The following is a 27,343-nucleotide window of genomic DNA, read 5'->3' as shown; positions in this document are numbered from 1 at the left end:
ATTGAGAAGCACTTCCTGATATGAGAAGTGCATTAATGTGATTAACCCACACTCACTATTGCAGTTTGATAGAGGGGCTTAGGGGCTTCTGTCACTCCCTTTTATTCTCTGCTGGCATGATCAGCAGCTATGCTAATGTGTGAGCAAAAAGCAGGTAGCTTAAATGTAATGCAAGGGAAATTATCAAAAGCAAATTTGATTATGTAATTTGATTCCCACAATAAGAGCACAATTTGCCTTGGATGTTGGCTATGCAGAGAAGCATGAAAGGATTCTGCAATAAGGTCTCATTATCGAAACAATATCAACTATTAAAAATCATGAAGTAAAAAAGGGTTATCTTTAAATCAACACATTCTTAATGTGTCACTTAAAGACACCTCCAATCTGGCATCTGCTTTTAGATATATTAAATATTTAAAGCACATTTCAGCTGCTGGCTGAGACACAAGAGCCTGCAATGGCAGAATGCATCAATTTTAAAGGCAAACCTCATATGAATGTGTTTAAAACATTTCCACAGCTAATGTTAATCACCCAAAAGGCAAGAGAGGTTTTTGCTCCAGTGACACTATGTGCTGCACTGGAAAAATGTTTGTCTGATGTGAGAGTCGTCAGCCTTTCAGCTGCATATAAATGCATAGGTTCTAGGTATGTTCTGATTTCACAGTGATGAGGCTGCAAACATAAAGGAGACATGCCAGAAAAATAACAGAGTGTCAGAAAAAGAATTCTGGGAGACATCACAAAGCTTTACATCAGGTATCTTTTTCAATCCTTAGTCTAGGGCACTGACAGAAATAGATTTCTGTGGTGAGTGCGGAGCTTCTGGTAAAGGCATCTCCTAGCTTAATCAAAGAAAACAGGCACGTCCAACTCACAGTGGAATTGGTGGTATCGGATTAGTGTGAAGTTCTTCATTTCAAAGCAGTAAAAAGGGATGTATGTGAGGGTGTATACATGAAGCAATCCAAAGAGAAGACAAGATATGCCAGAGGCAGCTAGAGAAAAGCACAAGAAATGCTGCATGCAGCCTCTTCAGCTCACATCTGAAATAGCTAATATCCTCTATCAAAACATGCATCTTGCATTCTGTCTCTCCATCCATTCATCAAGTCTCCATTTCTGCTAATGCAACTCAGTGCACTTTCCCCTCTTGAAGCCCCACCCTAGATGTCACCAGCAGCTCAGGAAGCCCAGCAGCACCAGTGAAGCAGGAAGACCAAGAGGGAACGTCTGGTGGACGCAGAGAATCCGTCCGTTGCTGCTGGCTTCCATCATCTAAGCTCAGCTTCCAGGGGTTCCATGTTGAAAAGCTGATGCTAAAGTCCCACTGCCTCCGTCAGAGTGGGGAAAATTGACTCGACAAGTCAATTATGCAAGAGGTGTGAATTATACACGAGATCACAACACAGGAATTATATGCTGCGCAGAAGAGTGCACATGCACTATACAAAATCATACAATATAACAAGCCCATCTGTACACTGACGCCAGAGGGGTTTTGTGAGATTTTTTTCCCCCCCAAACAGAATACAATGCTGGTTGTGCCAGATGAGTGAAAAGGAACATGGGCATATAGACCAGACTGGTAAGTTTAACAGTGAAGAAATAGGTGAAGGGGAATTTTGACTAGTGTCTTGCCACCAATTACTTCCCAGTGAGCTTTAAAGAGCCAAAACAGCCTTGTGTTGAAGTTAAGCCTGAAGCACAAAACAGATCTTCCCAATATTTTTATGCCTCTCTCTCTCTCCCTCTCTCACTCGCTCTCATTCCTCCATGCCCTTTATTAATCATCCTTGGTTAGTGGGGCAGAGAGTGTGGTGTTAGGAGCTCTTGGGAGTACGCAGCCATGAAATACACACACATGCACACACACACACACACACACACACACACACATACACTTTTATGTGGATGCACACTAATAGGCAGCAGGCTCATAAATCCAGGCAAACATAGCACTATTCATCATTCTGTGGCTTGAAGGCAATATTCAATAAATCAAGTACTGTACTTAAAAAATATGCAAGACAACTCCACGGTCTGAAACACGTAGCAGCCCAACACACATCCTGAGTGGGCACGTGCACGCATACAGCTGATGTTCAGGGATCCTGGCCTCCAGTCCTGGGACTCAGCTGCAGCCGCTGAACATTTTGAACCATCTCAGTTGTTGCTAAGAGCATCAGTGAATCACAGCACAACCATTTCCCTCACCTACAAAACGCATCACCTGAGGATCTAAGCATGCGTCACTGCTTTTAGGCCTCATTATCACAGTTTGGATGCTGAAGACAACATCCTTTGAGAGTCGGATGCGGAGTGAGATGCGACCCTACAAACCACTGGAGCTGCTGGCCAACGGCAGTGGAGTATCTTGAATAATGGAAAATGTAATTAGGACTTATTCCTATGCATGTAAGTGCACTTAGCCTGGAAGGCTCCATCTGGGCTAGATGCCATTATTACCATTATCACCATTTGCTTGCCCTGACGACAGTGTGAGAGACCTGGGCAATTAGATGTTTAGGGATGGAAGGAAGAAGTGGATGAGGAGACTGTTGGATACGTTTAAGTAAAATTTAATTATATTTTACTCCAATTATATTACTTTTTTTTTTAAATGCAAAGGTGGTGTGTCAATGGAAAATAAATGTGTTTCAACTTATACGGGGGAGACATCTTAAAAATAAATCTATGCATGACTTTTATATGGATACTTTAGCCTCTGAATGTTCAGGGATGATGAACACTGGCTGTAAACAGACCGATGTTGCCGACATTGATGTGGATGAAGGTGAGAGTTGCCACATATTAAAGCGTCCATCTTAAACAGAGCTCCAGCAGCAGGGACGCACCTGGTTTGACCGTCTTCAAGCGAATCGGCTCCCGAAAGTGCCGGATGACAGCCAGGGTGTCTCGGTTTGTAAGTCCACTGACGGGCGTTCCGTTCACCTCCAGCAGGACGTCTCCGTAGTAGGGCAGCTTCCCGACGTGACACACCAGCACGTCCAGTTTCATCTGCCCCAGGTGGGGGAACAGTCCCAGCTCCGCTCCTCCTAGGACCTCCACCACGGAGCCAAAGTCCCCCAGGTTCCCCCACGACACCGCGCACTCCACCACTTTACTGGACCAGTGTTTCTTCTTCTTCAGCGTTCTGGACATGGTTTCTCCCTTCTTCTTCTTCTTCTTCTTCTTCTTCTTTTTTTTTTTTTCCACCCAAACAATTAACGATTTGGTTGCAGTCGACTCAGGCTGCTATTGTTAAACGAACGCGAAATGACGAGGCCCAATAAATCCTCCGGAGTTGTTCTTCCGACCAGCTTGGGCTCTCATCTTTCCTAACGTGGAGGAGGCTGGTTTTCACACGCGAATCTGCGCCCAAGCTCGGTTCATTCCGCGGGCTTGTCGGGTCCGACGTGCGCGCAATTGCCTGGGTGGCAATTCCAAGCGCACCGTGTGCGTAAAAACAGGCGAGGTGGTTAAAACGAGATGAATTCACATGTTGGGGTCTTCATCGCTGCTCTGGAAACATATCTGCGTTTTTCTTCGTCTCTAGGAGAGCCTCCCGACAACAATCAATTGGGGGGGGGGGGGACACACACAAAACAAACAGCGGATTTTACTCACGGTGACAGATCGTGGGATGTCTGTGATCTACAGCGTCAGTGAGACGTCCCTCATACCTGTGGGTAGCAGGGAAATATCGCGTCCCTCTGCAGCCGGTTTGTGTCGCTGAGATTCAGCTCCTGCTGACTGAGCTGAGAGGAATCTGCGGTCGTTTATTCCGCTGCTGGTTCGAACACACCTGGCAGCGCCGAGAGAGACGCTGTCAAGCGCAGAGACGCCCGCTTTACGCTCGTCGGGAGCGGGATCCTCCAGACACTCATGCTGGCTCCATCCTCCGGTTTTTCGTGGTAATAAATTTAAAATATATATATAATGTATGAGTCTGGCAATATATACTGTAACCTATTGTCATCTTGAGTTCATATTATTTGAATTGTATGTAAACACTTAAGGGATTTATCATAAATATCAGACAAAATAGGTCTGGAACTCAGTAAAAATACCCCGAGCGTGTAATTTTACGCCTCTCACACCCTATTAAGACTTAATTTACTCAGAGGTAAGTATTCTTGAGGATGGTGCCTCACTTAATTAAGGTGTTTCCACAGCGCCACCTATCGACAAAATAGGAGAGATTATAAAAAAAAGTGTTTTCGAGCTCTTTCCAATCACGGCAGACTACATACCCAATAGTGTCTACAGTATGTGTGACTAATAGGATAGTTGAACTGATTAAATTGCTCATTATCGTTTCTGCTTCTCGTGTTCGCAGAGAACATGTTTTCAGTCACCTTCGGTCTTTATTCACGGCTGAATTATCATTAATCTAGCAGATTATATATATATATATATATATATTTATTTATTTTTTTCCCAAGTATGATGATCTATACTTGAAATAAAATTTTCTCATCATATTACGTTTCTTGGCCAAATATACGATTTACCCGTTGTTTAGCATAACCAAATCACAAAGCATATTTTTTATATCTCATTAAAGCAAATAGAGTTTTTTTTCTCAGTAATGGCACACACGTTACCTTTGCTGACTACGGTCATCTCAAAATGATAAAACCCTGACTGACAAGCATCTCTGTGGTGGTCCCTCTAGAATGATCCAGGACCTCTACTGAGAGTAAGCCACGGTGGACTTAATGAAGTCCTTGTGATACATACATACATACATACATACATACATACATACATACATACATACATACATACGTTTTCTGTAGACGAGACGATTGCAATCGTTTTGTCTACAGCTGTTTTTTCCATCTTGCTAGTCACGGATCTGCTATGGCTACGGGTGAAAGGCTGGGTACACCCCAGATAAGACGCCAGCACAGTGAAATTTTAGTTTTCCTCACAAATGGTGGGCTGTTTTCCTGCTAGGTGGATAACATCTTATCCTCTACACACAACAGATTTCCATTGTCTGAGGGAGCAAAGCAGCTCGAGAACATCACTAGACCACCGCCATGTTTCATTGTGGGTGGGGTGTTCGTCTCAGCATCACCTGTATTACGCCTCCTCCAGATAAAGTTTATGGCTCCATAATATTTCAAAACATTTGTTTCTTATCTAGACATTTTGAGCTACTGGAAATATTTATCTTGCATTTTTGGTTCTCCCGTGGAAGAACAAGTCCCTGTGGATTGAGGGTCTTTTGCTTCAAATGTTGGTTTCATGACAAAGGTCTCTGATATTTGATGAAAGACTCACAGTGATTCATGAGTAAAGTGGAGTTAAAGTCCAACTGTGGTTACTAATTCAATTCTGTAAATGTCACTTGATCTCTGCAGATCACTCCTGTTGTTTCACAGCTGGATATAAATGATGCACCACTTGCCATTTCCAGAATCTCTCCCATACATAACAAAACTAACATTATGGGTGAGTTGTTCAAAGGACAGCCGTATGTCACTGTTATGTAATGGACTTAATTAACATTATGGCTGGAAGCAGGGAGAACGCCTTCTGTAGTATTAATTAAGCAGTAGTCGTTTCTGTTCTCAGGATGCGATCCGTTAGTTTAAACACAGTGTTGCCACCCTGAACAATGTGCTGAATAATTCATCACTTGGTGGAGGATCATGAACAATGCTAGCATATTGACTATGGGGAGAAGCCTCCCAAACAAAAAAGCAGTCTTTAAAGAGTTGAAGCAGTCACACTTAAATAAATGCTTCCAGGGAGTCCTTAGGATTTATGGAGGGGAGACTTGCAAATTAAGATTTTGTTTAAATGACTGATGGACTGCTATTTTAGGCTCACATTAGCTGGCTTTGTGTTGGCTGTACATGACTAAAATCCAGATTAGAGATGGTTTGGCCTTTTAAACCCTTCTCTTGTGTGTCTAGAAATCATGTTGTGTGTATGGAATTACATAAAACCTAAAATAAAATCCTCCAAGACCTTTCATGTGCTGTGATTTTTTTAAGCTATCATCAGTAAAGACGCTGTATCAGAGAACTGAAATGATGGTAGAGGTTTAAAATGTTTTTGTTTTATACACAGATATGCAGGTACATTCTCCCCGTCTTTATGTATAATTGTAAAGTCAATATAAAATTCAGATAATTTTTTAATGTCACCTTGGAAATGAAAACGATTGGCTGCTTTATGTTTGTTACCTCATACAGTTGCTGAGAAAAAACATTCAAGACCCAAACAAGATGATTAGAATTCCTGTTTAATGTTTAAGTAATGGCTATGTAACAAAAGGGCTCTTTAGACATGCTATACAGAATGTACAGGCAAACAAGACAACAAAAAATGCTATTCAAAACAAAAAGCAAAAACAGCATTGAAAAAGCAGCATTAGATATTGCCAGCACAGTTACTGCTAACCTTTGGTATAAAGTCATAAAGGATGTTTAGAGAATAAAACAAGCACGCATTGTTTTTTGATTAACAGAGAATTTGACTCCTGGTGCCTTTGGAATAAGTTTTCACTGCATCGTTTTTAGCTAATTATCTCAAGTTCTGCTTCCACTCAAGCAAGGAGTTTGTCAGGATACAAAGACACGGGTTTAGTCTTGGCATACAAAGGTATGACCAAATTCAAAGGGAGAGGCTCAGAATGTGCTGATCTAACACAAGTATGATCTGGAAAACAAGTTAGAACCAAAACAAGATGCCAGCACACGCAGCACTAAAGAAATGGAGGTATACCGATATATACACGTAGTCAGTTTGGGTGTTCACTGAGAAAATAAGAAGAATGTGTTTGCAATACTTCAATATTACATTAAAACATACAGCATCAAGCTACATACATGTTCACTGTAGATTAACATCAGCATTGTTGAGTCATAGAAACTAAAAGAACAAGAGCAGGAATATGTCTGATCCTAACAGACGTAGCACTGAAACATCAACGCAACGGATGTGACAATAAACACAAACGCTCAAATACATACAGCCATCAGAAACAGCTGCCAGTTCATTTGGTTCAGCCAGCTAAAACTAAGTCAGAGGAGTGTTTGTGAACTGTCAGGTTTTTTTTAAATAAAGTTCATCATCATCATTTAACCTCCAGGCTTAACAGTTGATAACAAACTAACAGTGTCCTCGATGCAAGAGTGATTTACTGCACAACTGCTTTTAGCAAGGTTCAGCTAATAGAGCCGAGAGGATTAAGAAGAAATCGATTGAAAGTAAATTGATCGGACGCGGTTTTTCACAACGCTTGCAGTCACTTTTCAGGCAGGAATGTCAAACACTTGCTGATTCAAGCTTTTTGAGTGAAAGAATGATCATCTTTTGTTTGTCTTATAGGACTGAATAAAAAAACATCCAGGCTTTTGACTGTCGGCTCGACAAATAAAACTTTGTAGATGTCCCACTGGGCTGTGGGAAGCTCTGGGAAATCAAGTTGAGTATTGTACATCTGTATGCCGTATTTTGGATTATTCAGGAGATCCATCAACAATGTTAATGATCATCAGTACCTTTCCTAGTCACTAACAAACAGGTAACTAAGTGTAATTTCCTCAATGTAATGAGGAAAAGGGCTTTCAGAGAGTACAACAGTCAATCACATCTAAATATGCGAAGTGCAACGATCAAGATGATTTTTTTTCAAGGACGACTAACCTGATAAAAAAAGCACATTCCTCTGAATGGTGAGTATTTTCATTTTTGGAACCTCAAAGAAGTTTTTGAGCCGACATTCAAAACGATAGTTAGCTGAAGTTGGCAGTTGTTGGATAATAGATCTTGAGATTGTGCAGGAAAAGAACAATCAAATAGAAGTGTTCATTTGTTACCTAAGGAAATTAGTAAAAACTTCAGAGTAAGGCTGGGAGCATTAAGGCTTTGACTGCAGCTTATGTTTCAGACCGTTCTTTAAATGGTGCAGGAGAGCACGGGATTCATTTGATTATGTTCACGTACACATAAAATAATACAATACATTCTCATTTTTCACAGTGAAGTTATCAATACTTCTGAAGGATCGTGAACCTTTGAGATAAAATCCATCCAACCATCCATCTTCAACTGCCAGTTGAAGATGGATGGATTTGCCCAGGCTGGGACGCCTGGGCAAGTCTCGGGATCCAGGGGGATCCCGAGGCGTTCCCAGGCCAGCCGAGAGACATAGTCCCCCCAGCGTGTCCTAGGTCTTCCCCGAGGTCTCCCCAGGGAGGCGTCCAGGAGGCATCCAAAACAGATGCCAGAGCCACCTCAGCTGGAGGAGCAGCGACTCTACTCCGAGCTCCTCCCTGATGACTGAGCTCCTCAGCCTATCTCTAAGGGTGCGATCAGCCACTCTACAGAGGAAACTCATTTCAGCCGCTTGTATCTGGGATCTAGTTCTTTCGGTCATGAGCCAAAGATCATGACCATAGGTGAGAGTAGATTGACCGGTAAATCAAGAGCCTCGTCTTGCGACTCAGCTCCTTCTTCACCACGACAGACCTATAGAGCAACAACATCACTGCAGAAGCTGCACCGATCCGTCTGTCAATCTCACGTCCCATCCTTCCCTCACCAGACCCCAAGATACTTAAAACTCCTCCACTTGTGGCAGAGACTCTCCAAAACGGTCCCAGTGCACGCTGAAGGCCCAGGTTTGATGAGGCCAACAGGAGATAAAACCATGATAATAAATTGTGAAAATTTTAAAAGCATGCACGCTGCTTCATGTTTAACGCCATTAATGAAGTGACTGTAAGATATGCTAAAAAAAGAAGGAATCTGTACATACTTTACACAGAAACTATCACGTGTCCTGATGAAGGTTACTGAGAGTCATCTGTGAAAGCAATACTGAGGAAGGCTGTCTTGTTGACAATATATGAAAATATCCAGCTAAACCATAATTGTCACTTGTGCAAAAAAAACAACACAAACTACATTTACTCCCAATTGCTCCTCGTTACGATAGCATAACATGAGGGAATCAACAATTACATTTGACATTAAACAAAACCAAGATCCTATAAAGACAATTATATATATATATATATATATTTTGTAATAAACACCACATGATGGTGTCAATGTCTCTGGAATTTACATAACAGGATAACAGATAGCACAGTTTAGAGTCAGTCCAGATCTGAGGGAATGTTGTACCCGTGGTTTCTATGTTCTTCCCAAATTATCAACCACAATCTGCTGGTTCGTGAACGATAATTGTCCCATTTCAAACCTCCTCTTCTTTACCTGGGAACAGAAAGACAGTTTCTACTTCTTGTCCAAAGTGATGTCAGCTGCTCTCTGTGTCTGTACCGACAATAACCCAACAAAACTACCAGCACTGATGAGCACTAGCAAAAACATTTTTCATACCCCCACAGCTGCAGCAGGGGCAAAAGAAAGCACCTGCATATGCTCAGCCATGTTTGGGCGTTGACTCAGATCAGTGTCTGACATGGCTCTTTCATGTGTACATTCATAGATTTCTCCAGACAACACAACAGAGAGGAGGAGACATGTGGGTGACAAGGAGTCCAGCAGACGTGGACGTGTCGAGGAGGAGGTCGCTTCAATCACAGATCCACTTTTCAAGCTTTCCACACTGGAATATGTTAGTGTGTCCTTTTAAGGGAGTGGAGAATGTAAACATACAAGAGAACATCTTTGGCAGAGTGTGAAGAGTCTCTTTGGAGGTAGTGGGTGAAGGGAGGAGGGGGTGCAGCAATCAGGAATCAGAGACGGAGTGGGTCAATCTCAGGACCTATGTGGGAGGAGGATTCTCCTGAGGGTTAGTCCTATCAGAGGCACTTCTGTGGTCCTGTGCACATTGGCTGGGGAATGATTCCACCTCTGGTTCATGTTGTTCCTCCCTGTCAGTTGTGGAGGAGGGGGGAGGCACCTTGTGTATCATCACTGGATGCTGTGAGGCACCTGGCTGGGGCTTTGAGGATGGGTTCTCCCCTTCTCCCCAGAAGGACCTGCTGAGAGTGTCTGCAAAGACAAAACACGACACTGTCATGTCCACAAATTATCTCCCGCCATCTGACACCAAACCATGTTTTTATCGCAACAGCAATTTGAGACATCAATGATTAAGCGCGGCCATAGACTCTTTGAATACCGATCAACCTCATGGCTGATCGGTTACTAAAAATTAAATTTAAAAAATTAAATTACATTTAAGGAGCCTGCAGCTCCTGCAGTCACCTGAACATCTCTGCATCACGCATCTCTGGAGGATCAATACCTCTATGAATACAACGTCAACGAGATTCACAGTTCAACAAGAAATCTAATCTGTAAATACTGGCTTCAAAGTGATGACACAAAGTGAAAAGTAAGCAAAGAACTTTCTGGAGCATCAGCAAAATATTCAGAGTCAACCCGAGTCAAAAGATGATGTCGCCACATTTTCTTCTCACCGTCGTGCTAAAAAGAAAACAAAGTGGGGTTTCTGTTTCCAGGATCTCACCGTTAGTGTAGTGGTCTGGGGGGGTGTGGCTGCTCAGCCTTTTATCGTGAGGGGTAAGGAAAGGAGAGGAGGAGTCCTGGTTGCTGATGAAGCTCTCCAAGATGCCGTCCTCATGCTGGGCGTGGCCGCTGAAGTTCTCCTTCAGGCCTGGTAGTGTCTTGTCCAGCAAGTCGTCCTCCCCCAGGTAGGCATAGGGGCAGTACTCCCGTGTGCGAGAGTAGATGTTGGCGTTGTCGTAACAGTCTGAGCAGATGACCAGCGGACCAGCACCACCTGGGGAAACAGTTTTACTTTCCATGTGTTTGTTTACGTCTGATCCACACCTCCATTTAATCAGGACTGATGTCTGCACACATCATCACCAGATTCCTTATTTACAGCATTTTCTGCACAATAAGGTGCACTGGACTATAAGGCGCACCTTCAATGAATGGCCTATTTCAAACCTTTTTTCACAAAGAAGGCCCACTGGATTATAAGGCATACTCTCGGTTTTTGAAAAAATGAAAGGCTTTTAGGTGCGCTTGAGAGTGTGGAAAACACTGAACTGTTTCTTAAAATTGAGAAAATACGGCTATTACATGGGAAATAATTTGATTTTTTCTCGAACAGAAAAAAATCTACTGTAAATTCTGTTTCTTGTTGTTGGGAATTTCCATTTAACTATGGCGATAATCACAAAACGCCTCTGCTAACACAGACAGAGATATCACAACACTTAGTCCTTGTCTATCATAATTTTCTGAACATAGAAGTACAGAGCACGCACAACACATACAGTAAATAAGTGCTACACAAGAGGCTGGTTCAGGCTGCTGGTGAGCTCATTCTTCAAGGACAGTCTAACCCCAACACTATAAAGATGACGGTAAATGAACATTCAGGGGTCTTCTCCAGAGGTTTGTTGGAGCGCCCAGCGCTGTATTCTCACCAACTTGTAAACTGCTGAACTTGTTCAGTAAACCTTGTTTGAACAACAACTTTGTCTCATCTCTCAACCAAGCTTAAAGAACCGAAGACGGTTTTGTTCAGAGCAAAACCCTAACATTGTCAAATTAGAAAGGCTTTTATTAACTTGAAATTCCTCTTAAAATGTATCTAGTAATTTCCTGTTACACTGCTTGATATCTAGATATATTATTTATTAAATATAAAGTATGTTTACTTCCATCCTCTCATCTTAGACTATATTTAAAGCACCCCAAGCTGTTTCTACATGAAAGATGTTAAATAATGTGTACATTATTGATGTTTTATGCGGCACGGTGGTGCAGTGGGTAGCGCTGTTGCCGCACAACAAGGCAGTTCCGGTTTCAAGTCCTGATGTGTGCGGAGTTTGCATGCCCCCCCCCCCTGCCCCGTGTCTGCGTGGGTTCTCTCTGGGTCTTCCCACCTCCAAAAACATGTGCTTCAGGTTAACTGGCTGTTTCAAATTCTCCGTAGGTATGAGTGTGTGCACGTGTTTGTCTGCCTCTGTGTGGCTTTGTGGCGCACTGGCGTTGTGCCCGGAGTTTCCCCCGCCTCACGCCCTCAGCCAGCTGGGATAGGCTCCAGCTCTCCGTGACCCGCGGTGGCAGATAAAGCATTGTAGGAAAATGGATGGATGGTAGAATTAAAATAACTTATCGCACTGCAATCTATGATCTGAATGATCGGACTAGAACACATTGTTCTACTCCGATATGGCTCAGATATGTCATATTAGAATGAAACGGAAACATGCACACAATATAAAGCTTTATTAAACCACAATGTGATCATCTCCATATTTACTAGTATAGGAGCTGTGAAATACTACCAACCTGTCCCGTGTGCAGCCAGGCCCTCACAGGGCTCTCCAGGGTGGAAGCTGCCGTGGCCGGTGAACAGAGAGCCAACCCGACAGTGCAGCATACCGTTCCTCTCAGTCTCTGCCTCACTGTTAGTGTCCTCATAACATACACCTGGGACAAACATGATCATTGCTTAGTCTCACATTTAAGAAGGGTTCTGATCCAAGACAACCAAAGCAGATCTAAGAACCAAATGGGTAAACTTAAATCAACGGTAGTTCGGATGGATCGCATGACATAAAAAAATTAGATGTCAATCTATCATCCATTAAACTCACACTTGAATGTATTCGAGGCAGCCAGGCAGGTGACATCTCATGTTTTCGTGAACTGAGGTCACTGCCCATGCGCAAATAATGGCCCTAAGCCAACAACACTAAGAAGCTAGCTAGCCTTAGGTTTCTTTATCTTAAACTTAAGAAAAAAAAAAAAAAAAGAATGGGTGAGGGAGCTGGACAAAGAAAACAAAAATGTACCTCTTTCCTACGGAATTGGGAGAGGACTTTTTTTCTTACACCCTGACATTTTCAAAGTGCATTTGCCTCATCTGCCAGTCTACTGTCTCAACACCGAAGACAGGAAATGGCATTTTCGGACTGTTCACGGAAATTATGACACCAACTTGCTGCCGAAAAAAGTTTTCAGGTGAGTCATCTCGTGATTAAGAACAAGACATCCTTCCAAGTCAGAGAGATTGTAAAAGAGGCATTCGTTGAAGCACGTGACTCAATTACTTAAGAAATTTTCAATTCTTTCAAATGAAAGACACAACATTTCTGCTTAAAGCTGCAGCGCCATGATTTGGCAAAATATATACTTACTGCCGGAAGTAGTTTTTGTCCTGTTTTTAGATTCTTTTTGTCACAGGTCCTGACTGCAGACTGCTGTCATAGTAACAGGAAGCATTCATTCAATAAATGCCCATTTGTTTAATTTACTAGAGCACTGCCATTCCTTGTAAAAGGTCAATGACAGTTAGTCTTACATTTTCAATCAACAGGAAGTGGATGTCTCACTGTTACTTCACTTAAACTGTGAAAATTAAAACTAAAGTAGCCTGTAGTCCGCTGTGGTTTTTATGTTTGTCTACTATGACACACCTTCGAAATACATGTAGATTTTATTCATAGTTACATTTTTTCTTTTGATGTTAAATATTGATGTATAAAAATAAGGCATCCTTTATTAATGTTAAAAAATACTGCTTATATGTTGCATCAAATATTATTTTTCAGACTACAATATTCAGTCCTTGTTAGTGTAATGAATTTTGAATGTTTTCCTTACTTTTGACTAGTATACAATACTAAAGACTATTTACGTGAGGGAATGAATCATTAATAACACAAAGTCCAGCTTCAGTAATATATTACTATAATAAAAAAGTACCTCACATGTAATTTGATATTAACTCACACACTGCATTTTACGTGCATATAAAAAGCGATGATACACATTTATGTAAAATTTAAATATCAAGCGTTCAGAGAGGCTTTTATCTAGATTTACTATGGTAGGAAAAATCCCTTTTTTTTAAACATTTGTCTTCAAAATTATTTTGAACAGGTACTTGGGGGCCAGCTTAGTAAAACTCATTGGGCCAATTGGAGCCTTCTGCTACTAAGCTGGTACAACAGGCTACTAAGTACACAACATGTGTGTGGAAAAGAGCTTGGTGCTCTCCAACAGGATGTAGATTTACATCTGATTAAGGTTTAGAACCAAAGCGGTGTAATGTATTGAAGACACTGGTATACCCGACAAATCTGCAGAATCCCAGCAGAGATCACTGACACAACATCGTGTACGAACCCATACAACCCAGCAGAAAGGTCCCAAAGGAACCAGGATCCAGGCCAGACTAACATGCAAATCAATCTGAGGTTTCATTCCACCGCTGTTAATTTGATTGACGATCAACTTCGATCACTTCCCCCAAACTGTGCTCCACTCTTGTAGGATAAACAGATAAAATATTCATCTTCATCTCAAAAGCCTTGTCTCCTTCAAAGATACCTAAGACAAGATGACGTACACTATTTATTACCAACTGCTGCACTGCAGTACTTTTTGGCAATTACAAATTGAATAAAATGTTTTTTTGGCAAGACTGAAAACTGAAAAACCCAGACAGTTCATTTGGTTTCTGGACGATGAGAGAAAAATGGATATTACGACCTTTATGGTTGATATGACAACTTAAAAGGCAAAAAAACAACAACTTTGATTCAGTAGCAGCTGTTAAGCACACAGAGAATGATGGACATTCACAAAATGTATCTCTAAGAGGACTGGACATAATTTTCAGTAATAAAACAAATTCATGGTGACAGACGTTTCCTCTCCTGTGGAGTTCACACAAAAACTGCTGCATGTGTGATTTTAGACGAGCAAACTCTTGCATCTCTTAAAAACACAAAGTCAAACTTTGACATTAACCAAAAACTGATGGTGAGGAAGTATCAAGTTACACTAACAACAACCATAATGCTAGGCAAACAATTTGAGTTACAGAATCATCAAATCTAAACAAAGACAACTTACCGTCTGTGACCTTGTGGACATATCCATTGGAGAGAGGAGGCATGAGCTGCTGATGGCTGCCAGCCTCAGAGTTACTGTAGCCTTCCTGTGGCTCTGACAAAGTACCCTGAGAGGAGAGGTAACTGGGGATGTCTGTCGGAAGATTCATCTCATCTGGAACAACAGACACATGCTGTTAAAGGGCAGTGAGTTTCAGGAAACAACCTTATCCTGTCAGTAAAGAGCTTTGCCGACAGATACATTTCCTGGTTTTTCAAACAGCAGTCTCATTGATTGGAGATCAGAGCAAAACCCTTTTATTTTATATCACAGCTGTTTCTGAACTGCTGACCTGTGTTGGTGATACTGTAGTCCTCGCTTTTTCTTCGCATGTGGTAGATGACAATGACCCACACCAGCGATGTTCCGACCACACAACACACCACCACAATTACCACGATGCCTACAGTGGTCCAGCCATCCTGGACGTATCCGGAGCCGGTGTCGCAGTTTGGCGATGGCGAGACACTCACGTAGATGTGGCCACGCTCTGTTCCCAGAGTGTTAGACATGATGCAGGTGTATTTCCCAGCATCCGCAGGACCGGCATCAACTATGATGAGCAGTTGATTGGCTGCTGCAAAGAAATGGCGCTCGGTGAGAACAAGAGGTCCATCATCTTTGGTCCAGTTGAGGCGTGGAGCTGGACTGCCTCCAGCTATACACTGAAGGACGGCAGTTTCACCGCGGGCCACTGTCCGGTCCTCCAAGGGCCGCATGAAGGATGGAGTTTCTGGAAGAGAGGGGCGTTATTGATGTTTGATTTGAGATGAATATCCCTGTGATGTGTGTGTGTCGTGTTGTTCAGATAACTGGTTATGAGGTTGAACTTTTTATTTTTGTTTTAAAACAGCTTTTCTAATTAATGCTTATGTTTAAGCTTGATTGCAGATTTGGACTTGATTATTGACTATAAACCAACTCACAGCCTAAACTAACTCTTCCATCCAATTAGATTCAAGTATACTACTTGGCTTCTATTTATATTTACAGTCATATTCTAAAAGTAAGGAAGAAACAGCTTAACGAAAACCACATTGAGCTGTGTGACTCAGCTGAAAAGAGCCAGCATTAAAACAAAAGTAATTTTAATCAGGTGGGTGACTCACCCAAAACTGTGAGGGTAGCATTTGCAGACAGGCTACCAGCAGCATTTTGAGCGGTGCAGCTGTACACTCCCATGTCTTCTGTCTTCACGTTAGCAATAAAAAAGATGTCATCATCTGGCATGACATGCATCCTGCGCTCTCTGGCAGCAGGGAAGTCGGTGCCTCCGTCCTTCTGCCAAGCGATTTGGGGAGACGGATGGCCTTCAGCAGCGCACTCCAGCCTGGCCATGGTCCCGGTGCGGATTGTCAGATCCATGGGAGTCTTAAGAAATGATGGCATCTCTGAATGATAGGGAACATAAAGTCAAGTGTGGGACAGAGGAGCAGGCAGGGATCAAATAAATCTAAGGGTTCCAACGCTTTAGACTATTTTTGCTAGAATTATGGTATTGTGCACACTCACACAATCATCCTGTGTCAAAGATTTACATCCTCACCATTGACAGTCAGTTTGGCTCTGTTGGAGTAATTGGAGCCGAAGTGATTAGAGACCACACACTGGTACCGCCCTTCATCGGTGAAGTTGACGTTGAGGAGGTGAAGAACGGTGGTGTAGATGAGTTCTCCCTCTTGGTATTGGGCGTAGTTTTGCACCTCTGAATCATACAGCACCTCCCCATCCTTACGCCATGCTGTGGTCATCGGTGAGTCGCTGCTGCTGGACGCCACACAGGTCAGACTCACATTGTTCCCTCGTAGTGCCACAGATGTCTCGGGGTGTGTCGTGATATGAGGTTTGGGGAAATCATCTGTAGAGAGGTAGGGACCAAACAAGCCCCCGAAATTTAACATGAACTCTGTCAATACAGGGAAAGCAACATGGTCCTCTTCAAAACATGAGCCTGAACAAAAAGAGAACTAAAGCACTGCTGTGTAAAACTAATCAAAAACATCGGAACCATTTTAAAGAAACCGAAACAAACCCAAATGAACAATGCAGACAAACAACTACTATTTTGGACGGGAATGTGAATAAGACAAAGAGACTGACCACAAACAAATTCTTCCGGACTGATGGACAGAACGTTGTGACCAAAGAGACTGGTGGGATGAGCACAGATGGCGGACACAGACTGCTGAAATTGGGTGTCGGTTAGCCAGGGAGCTAACCACTGCATGTGGCAGTCACACAGCAGGCTGCTCGTGTTCAGGATGCTGAGAGCAGGAAGGAAGCGTCACATGAGCCACATGTAAAATCATTTAACTGCTGCAGAAATAAAAGGATGACACGCAAATGAATATGAATGTGGAACGATAGTGATGTGTTTCTACATCTGAGAGTGATTAAAGATAGTCCTGTTCAGAAAAGCTATAATTTACTTTCTTACGTGTATAATTTAAAAGGGACTGCTATCTGCTCCGACAACATGACGGTAAGTTCAGCATAAGCAGCATCAAGTATGAGGTGTGTGTTTTAATAGAGCTCTGGTGGTGCTCCAATGATGAGTGATGACTTCCTTAATCAAACACAGAAGCTGATTCACTGCTAGCATTAGTTTAATAAACTTTATCTTAAAATAAATTTTAATTACAAGGGTGTTGCTGTTATGTTCCTGTAGCTTAGTTATCAGGCAAAGCCACTTTATCCACTCCTCAAGCAAACAGCGCTAAATTCCATTAAACATACTATTATTAACAGGACTTGACTACTGTCGTATTCTAAGTTAGACAGCTGCTGAGGCATTTCATTAGCACTGCTCAGAAAGACACTGGGGAGATTAAATTTTTAGATGTCAAGAAGCTGAACATTTTCACCATCTTCCCTCACAAACAAGGAACAGCTGCCCTGATGAAGAGGCTGATGATGCCGCTGAAGTATAAGTCGCTACACTCTAATGTCTTAAGAATAGCATGTCTTTGAATGCCATCACAGAAATAATGCAGAGGTCTAAAAGCAAAGTTACAGCGCATTCATTCCTAAAGTTACAGCAGGTCAACAACTCATCAGATTGTAGCAGATTATAATAAACTTTACATGATGGTATTAAGCCAATTTAAAGTGCTATATATGCCATTTAATTGCACTGTTATCAACCCATCTGAACTACCCTTTATTGCAGTGGCCCCCAACCACCGGTCGTCGCGGGCCATTACGTACCAGGTCGTGACAGTATGTGACCGGGCCGCCCAGTACCAGTTCGCAAAACACACTACGTCCAGCATACACTACGCCTGGTACCAGGCAACCACGGGCAGCATAAAATGTTGGAATTTTTCTTTTTTATCATTATCAGTCTAAAGATGTTTTATTTTGAAAAGTGACTTCTGTACGGAATGACGCCCAGACAAATGTATGCATCTGTGCTTCTCGGTCTTGTGACAGGTTACCAGTCGTTACCCCTATTTTAAGCACCAACAACTGCGCTAGTGTTCTGGATTAAAATCAAGCAGATTATCCTAAAATTGCCCAAAAAGCAGTGAAACCCTTTCCACCCTATTTCTGTGAAGCGGGATTTTCTGCAGTGGCTACAAACAAAACAAACTACGGACAGCACAGCTCAGGTGTCATTGTCCTCTGTTACCCCTAGATGGACCGGCTTGTTGAACAGAAACAACCTCAGGGCTCCACTAATAATAATTATTATTAGAGAACAAAGACTAGAAGAGGTGACTGTTGTGGACCAGGAAGTAGCAAAGATTAGTCAGGATGAAGTGAGGAGGGCACTGAAGACGATGAAGAGTGGAAAGGCAGTCGGTCCTGATGATATACCTGTGGAGGTATGGCAGTGTCTAGGAAAGGTGGTAATAGAGTTTCTGACTGGTTGTTCAACAGGATCTTAGATAGTGAGAAGATGCCTGAGGAATGGAGGAGAAGTGTGCTGGTGCCCATTTTTAAGAACAAGGGAGATGCGCAGAGTTGTGGCAACTACAGAGGAATAACGCTAATGAGCACATGTTAGAGGTTTTGGAGATAAGGTCAGAGAGGCCAGACTGAGATGGTTTGGACATGTTCAGAGGAGAGATAGTGAATATATTGGTAGAAGGATGCTGAGTTTTAAACAGACAGGTGGCCTACAGGAAGACCAAAGAGGAGATTTACGGATGTAGTGAAAGAGGACATGAAGGTAGTTGGTGTGAGAGAAGAGGATGCAGAAGACTGGGTTAGATGGAGGCAACTGAGTCGCTGTAGCACCCCTGAAGGGAAACGCCGAAAGGAAAAGAAGATTAATTGATTGATCCTTTAATGTAGAAATAATCAGCATTCCTCCTACTTTGAATGCACTGATAAGTAGTCACTGTGTTTCAAAATAAATCTCATCACCATAGTCACTTGAGTCGGGTTTTTTAATATTATTATTTCTTATTCAATTGGATTTTTCGTTCTGTGACTGCCTTGTTATTAGACTACAGCCGTCCTGGTGTCATTAACGCTTATCGAGAGAATGAACGCCTGTCTGAGAAAATATTGTCTAAGATCAAACCGGTCTGTGGCGCAAAAAAGGTTGGGGACCGCTGCTTTATTGCGTAATAATAATAAATTATTGAAAAAAACATCAACATAGGGAAAAGCCAGCTTCCAAACACACACAGGAGCAACACGATACATATACTCACAAGACTTTGAGCTTCATATGGGACAATGCCTCAGGGTGTATAGACATGATGCCGTTTTTGCTGAGGTCCCTAAAAAAGTAATAGAAACATGTATCAGCCACCTTTGATGCCATTTAATCCAAATCTCATTCCATCCCATAAGCACAACAGAATAGCAGAGCAGCAATAAAACCCTTTCATCTTCAAGCATTCCACAATAACAAATCGTCCAAAGACACAAGAGGATAGTGAGGAGAAACACGATGTGTAGTGGTGATACTCACAGGTGCTCTAGCTCCTCCAGGCCATCAAACGCCTTCTTAGTGATTGATTTAATTTTGTTCCGTTGTAAGATTCTGGGAAAAATTAAAAGATTTTTAGTGGTCTTTTCTGAACAGTTGCTACTGGGTCATTTTTACTGCACATTGAAAACAGTTAGCAGTTTTCATTAAGGCCAGATAGAATAACAGACAAACGGCTTGGCAGGTAAATCTATGACCAGACATTAAAAAAAGTAGTTCCTCTAAAATCGTAGTAAAATAGTAGTTCCTCTAGTCGAAAAAACAGAAAGCAGACTACATCCTGCTCTCTTAAACATTGATTTATTTTTTTTTCTAATTGCAGGACGCATCAACAATTAAATCAACATCTATCCATGTGTCGATCTGAGCGTCCTCACAGTGTGGTCAGCCTTTTCATTCCATCAAACACGCCGATGGAGTCTTCAATGGCCCAGGATATTTCATTATTGCGAATGTCTCTGCAAAACAAAGACAAATAGTTCAGATTAATCCCTGTCTAATGGAGGTGAGTCAGACAGGGACACTACAGTATTACCTAAATCTGTTCACCCATTAAGTTAGTGGAGTCTATACTCTGAAAGGGCGGGGCTTAAAAAGCAGGAGGCAGAACAAACCATGTGAATTTAGGCCTGACTATCAGACATTAGAATTACTGATCACAGCAATCCCCCGTTAATTCGCGCCTCAACATGCCCGTCTTCACCTCATCGCGGATTTTTAGTAGGCAGTCACGTGACACTGATAAGCTCATGCTATTGGCTGACAGCATCCGGAAGTAAGCTTAATATCAGTATCAGGGAGGGTTCATAATTAGCATAAATTCGCCTCTACAGTAAACCGCGGAATTTTGTTTTTTGCAGGTGGTCCTGGAAAGACCTGGAATTGACCGTGAGTAACGAGGGATTAATGTACTAGAAATCTACTTTCAGAATTGAGCTTTAGTAATTTGAAAGTTATTCAGAACAGCATTTGAATAAACCCTGATGAACATCAGTCAGTTAACTATTATGAATAATTCTTCATCATAAATACAAATATTGGCTAACTGTGGTGACAAAACTACATTTTCTGAGTATTGCACAAAAAAACTAGAATACTATAATATATTTTGCATATTATCAGAGGTAACCCTGTGTCTGGAACATGGATAAGAAACTCTGAAATGATTTCTGGTTTCAACCAACTTTGCACAAGTAGAAGGGAAAATCACCATACAAATCATATTTATATGGTCTTGCTTGGGGCCATGGCTATAAGTCTGTGTTTTTGATGTAATCGGCCAGCTAATTATTTAACCTATCAGCACCGGCGGTGACTGACCACAACCAAGCAAATAGTCTGCAACTTTTGCCAGTTTTTGTTTCAGGTATGTTATCATAACCTCCCCTGATTGTCACCATATTTGTTGTTGTCAACACTTTTGACAATTCACTGCCCTCCTGTGGTTGCATTACTGTCTATGTAAAGAAAGTATGGATGTACGTAGGTGTCGACTGTGGATGGATGTTTCCATTTCCCTGCATAGAGGGAATATAAATGGTATTTAAGGTACTGGAATTAGTACTGACTACATAGTTGTTAAAACAAACCCCCACGTCACTCTGCAGAGACTGGGGCTGTAACAGCTCTCTGTGTAGACACGACAAAGAAGACACACCATCTCCTCTCTGGCTATCAGTGCCACTGAGTATGAGCTAGGAGTCCAACAACCTGAGACACCTTACTGTCACAGTGTGTCTCAGCTCACTGCCACTGCTGTGAGCTGAGACAGGAACCTTATTGGCTCTGTTAAATAGTGGGACAGTCCATGGCCCCACTCGAACCCCAGAGAGGCCTTGTGTTTACACTATGGGTCATGGGCTCCATTGTTTTCTTTTTTCCTAATATCTGGCCATCTCTGAAAGAAACGTGGTCATCAATTCCCTTCTCCCATGGAAGCTCCCAGAATGGTCAAACTAAATGACATGACCCTATTTTTTAAGGTGGGACTGTAGCTTGTATGGTAAACGAGCAGACTTGTATAACATGTTTGAACCAAGTCATGTGTTTTTTAGCACTGCCATGGGATGAACATGTGGATTATTGTCAATTTTAACTCCCATCAGCCTGATAAACAGAAGAGGCTAATGTGCATCCCAATTTCTCTTCCTGCCAATGTTGTACTTGTTGTGTTCCTTCTAGAAATGCTATGTGTATACAAAAAGTTTACAATTTAACACATTATAATAAGGAACAAAAGGTAGGTAAGTCCAAAAACACAGAAAAGTACAAATAAAATGTGAAAAAAGTTTTCATTAAAAGGTTGCTGACAAATTCTACTGCTATTTCTCTAAACCACTAAGGCTTACAGGGGTATTTATCCAAATACAACAAGTACACATGACGAATGAACAAAAAAGACCTACTGTAGTCAACAGCCATCATTCGAAGGCACAGAGCCAAACACAAGTCAAGACCTGATTATGTGTTACATACTAAGCTTCATTAGACGATCCAGGTACAAGATTTTAAAAAGATTCTTTGAGATGTAGAACTTACAGAGTGCGGAGGCTCGCCAGGCTGTTAAACACTCCCTCTCCCAAATGACTAATTGCATTTTCTCCCAGGTTCAGGCTCTCCAGGAGACCTAATCCCACGAAAGCTGTTCCCTCAAGTCTAGTCAGATGATTGAAGGATAGGTCTCTGCACAAAGTAACCATGAATAAAATATAGATTAGTTCAAATACATGTCTTTCATTTATTTTACTAAAACTTAACTCTCAAGAATGATAGCTCAAAATGAAACAATTTAAAAAAATAGTGTGGCACGCAGTAAGTCCACCAGGGGCAAGGCAGCACTGCATTCGATCCGGAAATGTGACAATATCACAGCAAGATAAAAGTTACTCTTATGATCATGCTGAAAGCATTTCAGAACCTCAAGCTAAAGAAATAATGTGGAGAATCTGAGCTACAAAGCAAGAACACTCACAGCTCCTCCAGCTTTTGGCAAAACTCCCAGGCATCTGGTCGGATGATGCCGACAGCATTGTGGCTGACCCGCAAGACACGAAGCATGCGCAGGCCATACAGCCACCCTTTGTTCACTTCAGTTAGGTTATTGTGCTCCAGCTCTCTGGAACATAGACCGGAAAACGAGAATGGAATTAGCTAAAAATGTTACTACATCATTCGAATCATGACAGATCAGTTTAACTAAATTTGGCTAAAATGACCACCTTGTGAAAATTCAAAAAACATGTTTTAGTTCTTATCCTACCTCTTTTTGCACCAACAATTCTCTTGACATTTTATAGCACTACATAAAGTTTTGAAAATACACATACTTTACATAAATATCCTTTGGAAAGTATTTAGAGAAAAATAGTGGAAAAGTGTCCTCACAGTTCTTCAATGTTGTTAAGCCCGAAAAAGGCTCCATCCATGAGCTTTGTGATGCCGTTCCTCTGCATCTTCAGTGACTTCAGTGACTCCATCCCTTTGAAAGTGAGGCTGTCCACTATCTTGATCCTGTTACGTTTCATTTCACTGTAACAAGATTGAGACAGCTTGTTATTTTTTTTCATACAAAAGATCCAAATAAAGGAACATCTCTAAATGAATTTACAATTGCATTACATTAATTATTCCACTGATTTAAGTCAGAGTCACAACAACATAATGAAAATTTTAAAAAATTGTCAACTTATGCTAAACAAAGTGATCATTTCATTTAAACATCAACATCACTTACAGGATATGAAGCTGTGGAAGCTTGAAGACTTTGGACGGAAGCACAGCTAATCTGTTCCTGTTCAGCTTCAGCACCAGCAGCGAACTGGAGATATTTTCAAAGCAACCGGGCTCGAGGATGCTGATCTTGTTATTACTCAGATTCCTATGGGACAAAAGCGCTGACACGTTAGACCTGAAGACAGGAGAAGAATGTCTGGTCTGTGTTCACATATCAAGGGGGAAAATATCCCCAGGAGGAGGCCCACAATATTGGTTTCTACAGCAACATTTACAATGCAGGGTTCTGACTTGACAATGAAATTGGAAAGATCTTCTTTTGCATTGCACTGATTTGCTTTTAAATTACAGTTGTAACCGTGTAATATACCGTACATGTCCATTAGTTACTCTGTAAATATACCAATCACAACAAATCACTTAACAACTGTAATCAAATCATTCTTACACATTTTATATTGATGATGAAATAATTTTGCAGTACAGTGAAGTTATTGCTGCCTCAGTATTTTGTAGTTTGACTTTGATTTTCGTTCAGTCTGTATCATCTGGCAATTCTTGGGCATAATTTACTCATATTTTTTTTGATGAAAGGAGAAGAGTGACAAAGAAGTCAGTTTAAACACTCGACATTTCCTTACAGGTACTTCAGTTGCATGGAGGGGAAAGATCCAACTTTGAGCTCAGTGATTGAGTTTGATGTCAGGTCCAGAGTCTCCAAGGAAATGTATGGCTGCAGCTGATGAATCGACAGCTTTGAGATACGATTGTGGAATCTGAATCATAAGAAGATAATCAACTAGTTATTTTAAATATCAAATTAATAATGACACTGAAAACAGGCTCTGTCTATGGTACACTCATGCCACTGTGAAGAAACAGTCACTCCTTTCTCACTACAAAACAACAATACCTAGTGACAGAATCACATGTAGGTATCAAAACTTAGAAATGTTATGTCTTTTCCAGCAGCAGTTCTTCTTTTTGACGACATTTTTGAAAAATTGTTTTAGAGAGTCATTTCTTTCTCAAGAGAATTGGAAACACACACACACACACACACACACACACACACACACACACACAAATCATTAAACTATTACTATTATTTATTATTATTATTCCTTTACCCCTTATGTCTTATTTTTTCTTCAATGTATATTTTCCCTCTTTCTGTTTGTTCTGTGTGTCTGAATGCTGCTGCAACACTTCAATTTCCCAGTTTGGGATAAATTAAGTACATCTCATCTTATCTTAACTAAATGCAGTTCAGTTTTGAAGACAGAAAATGCATTTGACAGTACGTCTTTCAATCATGATTGGAGGGACAACAAAACTTGAATGGACATTTATACTTACACCGACAGTGAGGTGATGTTTGAGGAAGCATCTCCAAAAAAGGGAAGAACAGTCAGCTCGTTGTGATTCATTGTGCTGAAATAAAATTTGACATCACATCAGAGCCATATTTAAAAAAAAAAAAAACACCGAGAAGTTCTGTAAAATGACTTAAACATTAAAGTCCATTGAATAGCTCTGACTCATGCTTCTCTTTACTAAACAAACCAGAAATTCTGATCAATCTACTCCAGGTCATAGCAGCTTGATATTTCATTTCAGCTTCCACTCAAGTCACAAATATTTTTTAGTAGTAATAGTAATAATAGTAATAATAATAATAATAATAATAATAATAATAATAATAAAGGTTTTGGAGAAGCAGCATTAGATCAATTCGATTTTGGAGACTATGTAAACTGAAGGAGATCCTATTATACTGATCTACATTAATAAAACGCAGTCAACACTGGACATATCCAAAACAAACGAGGCAGTCAGAGACTGCAACATCCTGCGACACCCCTGAATTACAAACTTTACCCTGACCTACTTTCATAGATCAAAACCAGATCTAGGGTCTTACTCACACTGGCCTTCTCCATCGTCCATCTATCTTATCCAGTTCCTGAGTATAAAAAAATTGAAATTTGACCTTGACCTAGTTTTCCCAAGGTCAAGGTCATCATCTCATTTCCATCCCCACTGCCGCCCGAGTAATGTGCTTTTTCTTTCTTCTTTCTATCTGCAACGGTTGTGAAGATATTTGGTGGACTAATGGACGGACACTGACGATGACAACACATCACCACTTTGTGGGATGTAAATAGAAAACAAACAGTTTCAGAAGTCTCTCCCATTGAACAGTCTCAGTGACAGTTTAACATTTTAACATTAGTGGAGGCTGCTTTTAATGAGCTGAGTAAGATAGCACTGACTTTATCACGGTGTGTAGATAATAAACAAAGTCAGTGCTCATCCGGCTTTACGTCATTTCAGGTCAGTGACAAACAAAATGATTCTGAGTGGAAAAACGATCAGTCCGGAAAACTTTTGCATTACTGATTACACAATTACTACTAAGAAGTATCAAGTAACACTCAGATACTGAGCCAAACTCAAAAACTATGTCATCTAGAGGTGAAGATGGGGCTCAGCTGCACCTCTATGGGGTCACGGGGATCAATGAGAGTCACGTGACTTAGTCATCAGCCTCACGCAGAAACTTCAGCATCAGTCGTGTCCTTACACTTCTGTTGTCCCGTCCGGAGGGTTCAGCGGGGCCGTCGTCAGCCGTTTTCTGTTGCAGTCCAGAATGTGGACTTCTTCTTCTCCTCCTTTGGAACAAGAACACGGAGCAGGACAGGATCCAACAGCCCAGGCGCTCCAACTCAACAGCATGAAGACAAGGAGCGAAGGAATGGACCAGCCTTCCGCCATTTTAAAAGTCTCCCCACTGAGGGCTACGTTGCTACGTGGCTAACTCACGAAACACACACGCTAACAGTTACAAATACACCATTAAAGTCCTCTATTTTTATATTAGTCTATCGATGACATACTTGTGACTTATACTGTCACAAGTCCAGGTAGCTTTTATCCAACTTGCGTTCGGCATCCCAGCTTTTCTTCCCTTCTTCCCAGTGCCTGGAATTCTTTCTGCTCCAATCTGGACAGCCTCCAGGAGTTGCTAACGTTGAGGTGATTTGGTGTAACGAATACACCAATATATCTGTTAAACTAAAAAAAAAAATCCTATATAACTCAAAGAAATGTAATCCTTGTGGACCCAACCAGTTAATCAAACACTAACTCTTATTTTCGGTATCTTGCTAGCTCGAAAGAACAACAAAGCGCCTTGAGTTGATGACATACGATATGCTTTCATCCCGCCCCTCTCCAGCATACTTCCACTCGTTCTATTGGTCGGTGGGGCTGCTTGTCAAACAGCTGCGCCGCTTTGATTGGCTTATAGATCAGTATGATTTTGCGGCAGCCTCCGTTAAACCTCGCCAAAAGTTTTCAGAACTGTCTTGTATGAACTCGTACTTCACTTCTCTGTGGGTATGGTTTGGTAGTTCCCATTTTATTCCCTTTATAGCCACAGGTTTCATATTTTAAAGAAGCGCATTGAAAAGCGATGTTTTATCTTCAAAATCATTTCTTGAAATCCACAATCTTGAGCGAATAATTGTAAGGACGGTAGTTGGTAATGTTAGGATAGAGGACTCATAAAGTTTGCTCTTCTATATTTTACTGACACAGCTGTATTTAAATGTATGCATGTGCTTAATATTTTTACATGAGTCTTCAGTACAAATTCAAAGCAGAGAACTTGTGTACTATTTTAGTCTTGTCTTACGCTAGGTTTAACTATAGAATACTAAAAAAAAATAGAACTGTAAAATACTAAAAACTATTTCACTGATTGATTTACTT

General features: G+C 41.3%; 2 protein-coding genes across 3 annotated transcripts in view; both read right to left on the bottom strand.

Moving 5' to 3' along the window:
* LOC137595259 (novel protein similar to human membrane-associated guanylate kinase-related (MAGI-3) (MAGI-3)) overlaps positions 1-3,168 on the bottom strand; it is a 126,877-nt gene extending 123,709 nt beyond the window's left edge. For both annotated transcript variants that reach the window (XM_068315218.1, XM_068315219.1), the window contains exon 1: positions 2,862-3,168. In XM_068315218.1, coding sequence (XP_068171319.1) covers positions 2,862-3,168 — 307 coding nt within the window. The remainder of the gene's footprint in view (positions 1-2,861) is intronic.
* A 3,084-nt stretch (positions 3,169-6,252) lies between these two features.
* On the bottom strand, positions 6,253-26,767 carry lrig2 (leucine-rich repeats and immunoglobulin-like domains 2). Its single transcript, XM_068316170.1, has 18 exons — positions 26,154-26,767; positions 24,926-25,000; positions 24,208-24,342; positions 23,568-23,711; positions 23,219-23,362; positions 22,806-22,949; positions 22,373-22,516; positions 20,212-20,292; positions 19,817-19,888; positions 19,554-19,622; positions 16,990-17,153; positions 16,436-16,747; positions 15,999-16,280; positions 15,182-15,622; positions 14,851-15,003; positions 12,277-12,417; positions 10,475-10,747; positions 6,253-9,993 (listed from the first exon to the last, which is right to left on the bottom strand). Exons 1-18 carry the CDS (start codon positions 26,342-26,344, stop codon positions 9,764-9,766), a joined length of 3,195 nt encoding a protein of 1,064 aa, XP_068172271.1. The 5' UTR covers positions 26,345-26,767; the 3' UTR covers positions 6,253-9,763.
* Between the last annotated feature and the right edge of the window lie 576 nt (positions 26,768-27,343).

Source organism: Antennarius striatus, chromosome 5 (genome assembly GCF_040054535.1).
Source record: "Antennarius striatus isolate MH-2024 chromosome 5, ASM4005453v1, whole genome shotgun sequence".
Taxonomy (NCBI): domain Eukaryota; kingdom Metazoa; phylum Chordata; class Actinopteri; order Lophiiformes; family Antennariidae; genus Antennarius; species Antennarius striatus.
This window is presented reverse-complemented; position numbering and strand designations above follow the sequence as displayed.

Bases quoted from the DNA above. Each gene is read 5' to 3' on its own strand.
- lrig2 (XM_068316170.1), bottom strand. From the start codon at position 26,344: ATGGCGGAAGGCTGGTCCATTCCTTCGCTCCTTGTCTTCATGCTGTTG. The intron at 15,004-15,181 runs GTCAGCAGTTCA...CTGTTGTTCCAG, and splicing joins CTACAGTATCACCAACACAG to ATGAGATGAATCTTCCGACA. The intron at 9,994-10,474 runs GTGAGATCCTGG...TTGTCTTTGCAG, and splicing joins CCCAGACCACTACACTAACG to ACACTCTCAGCAGGTCCTTC.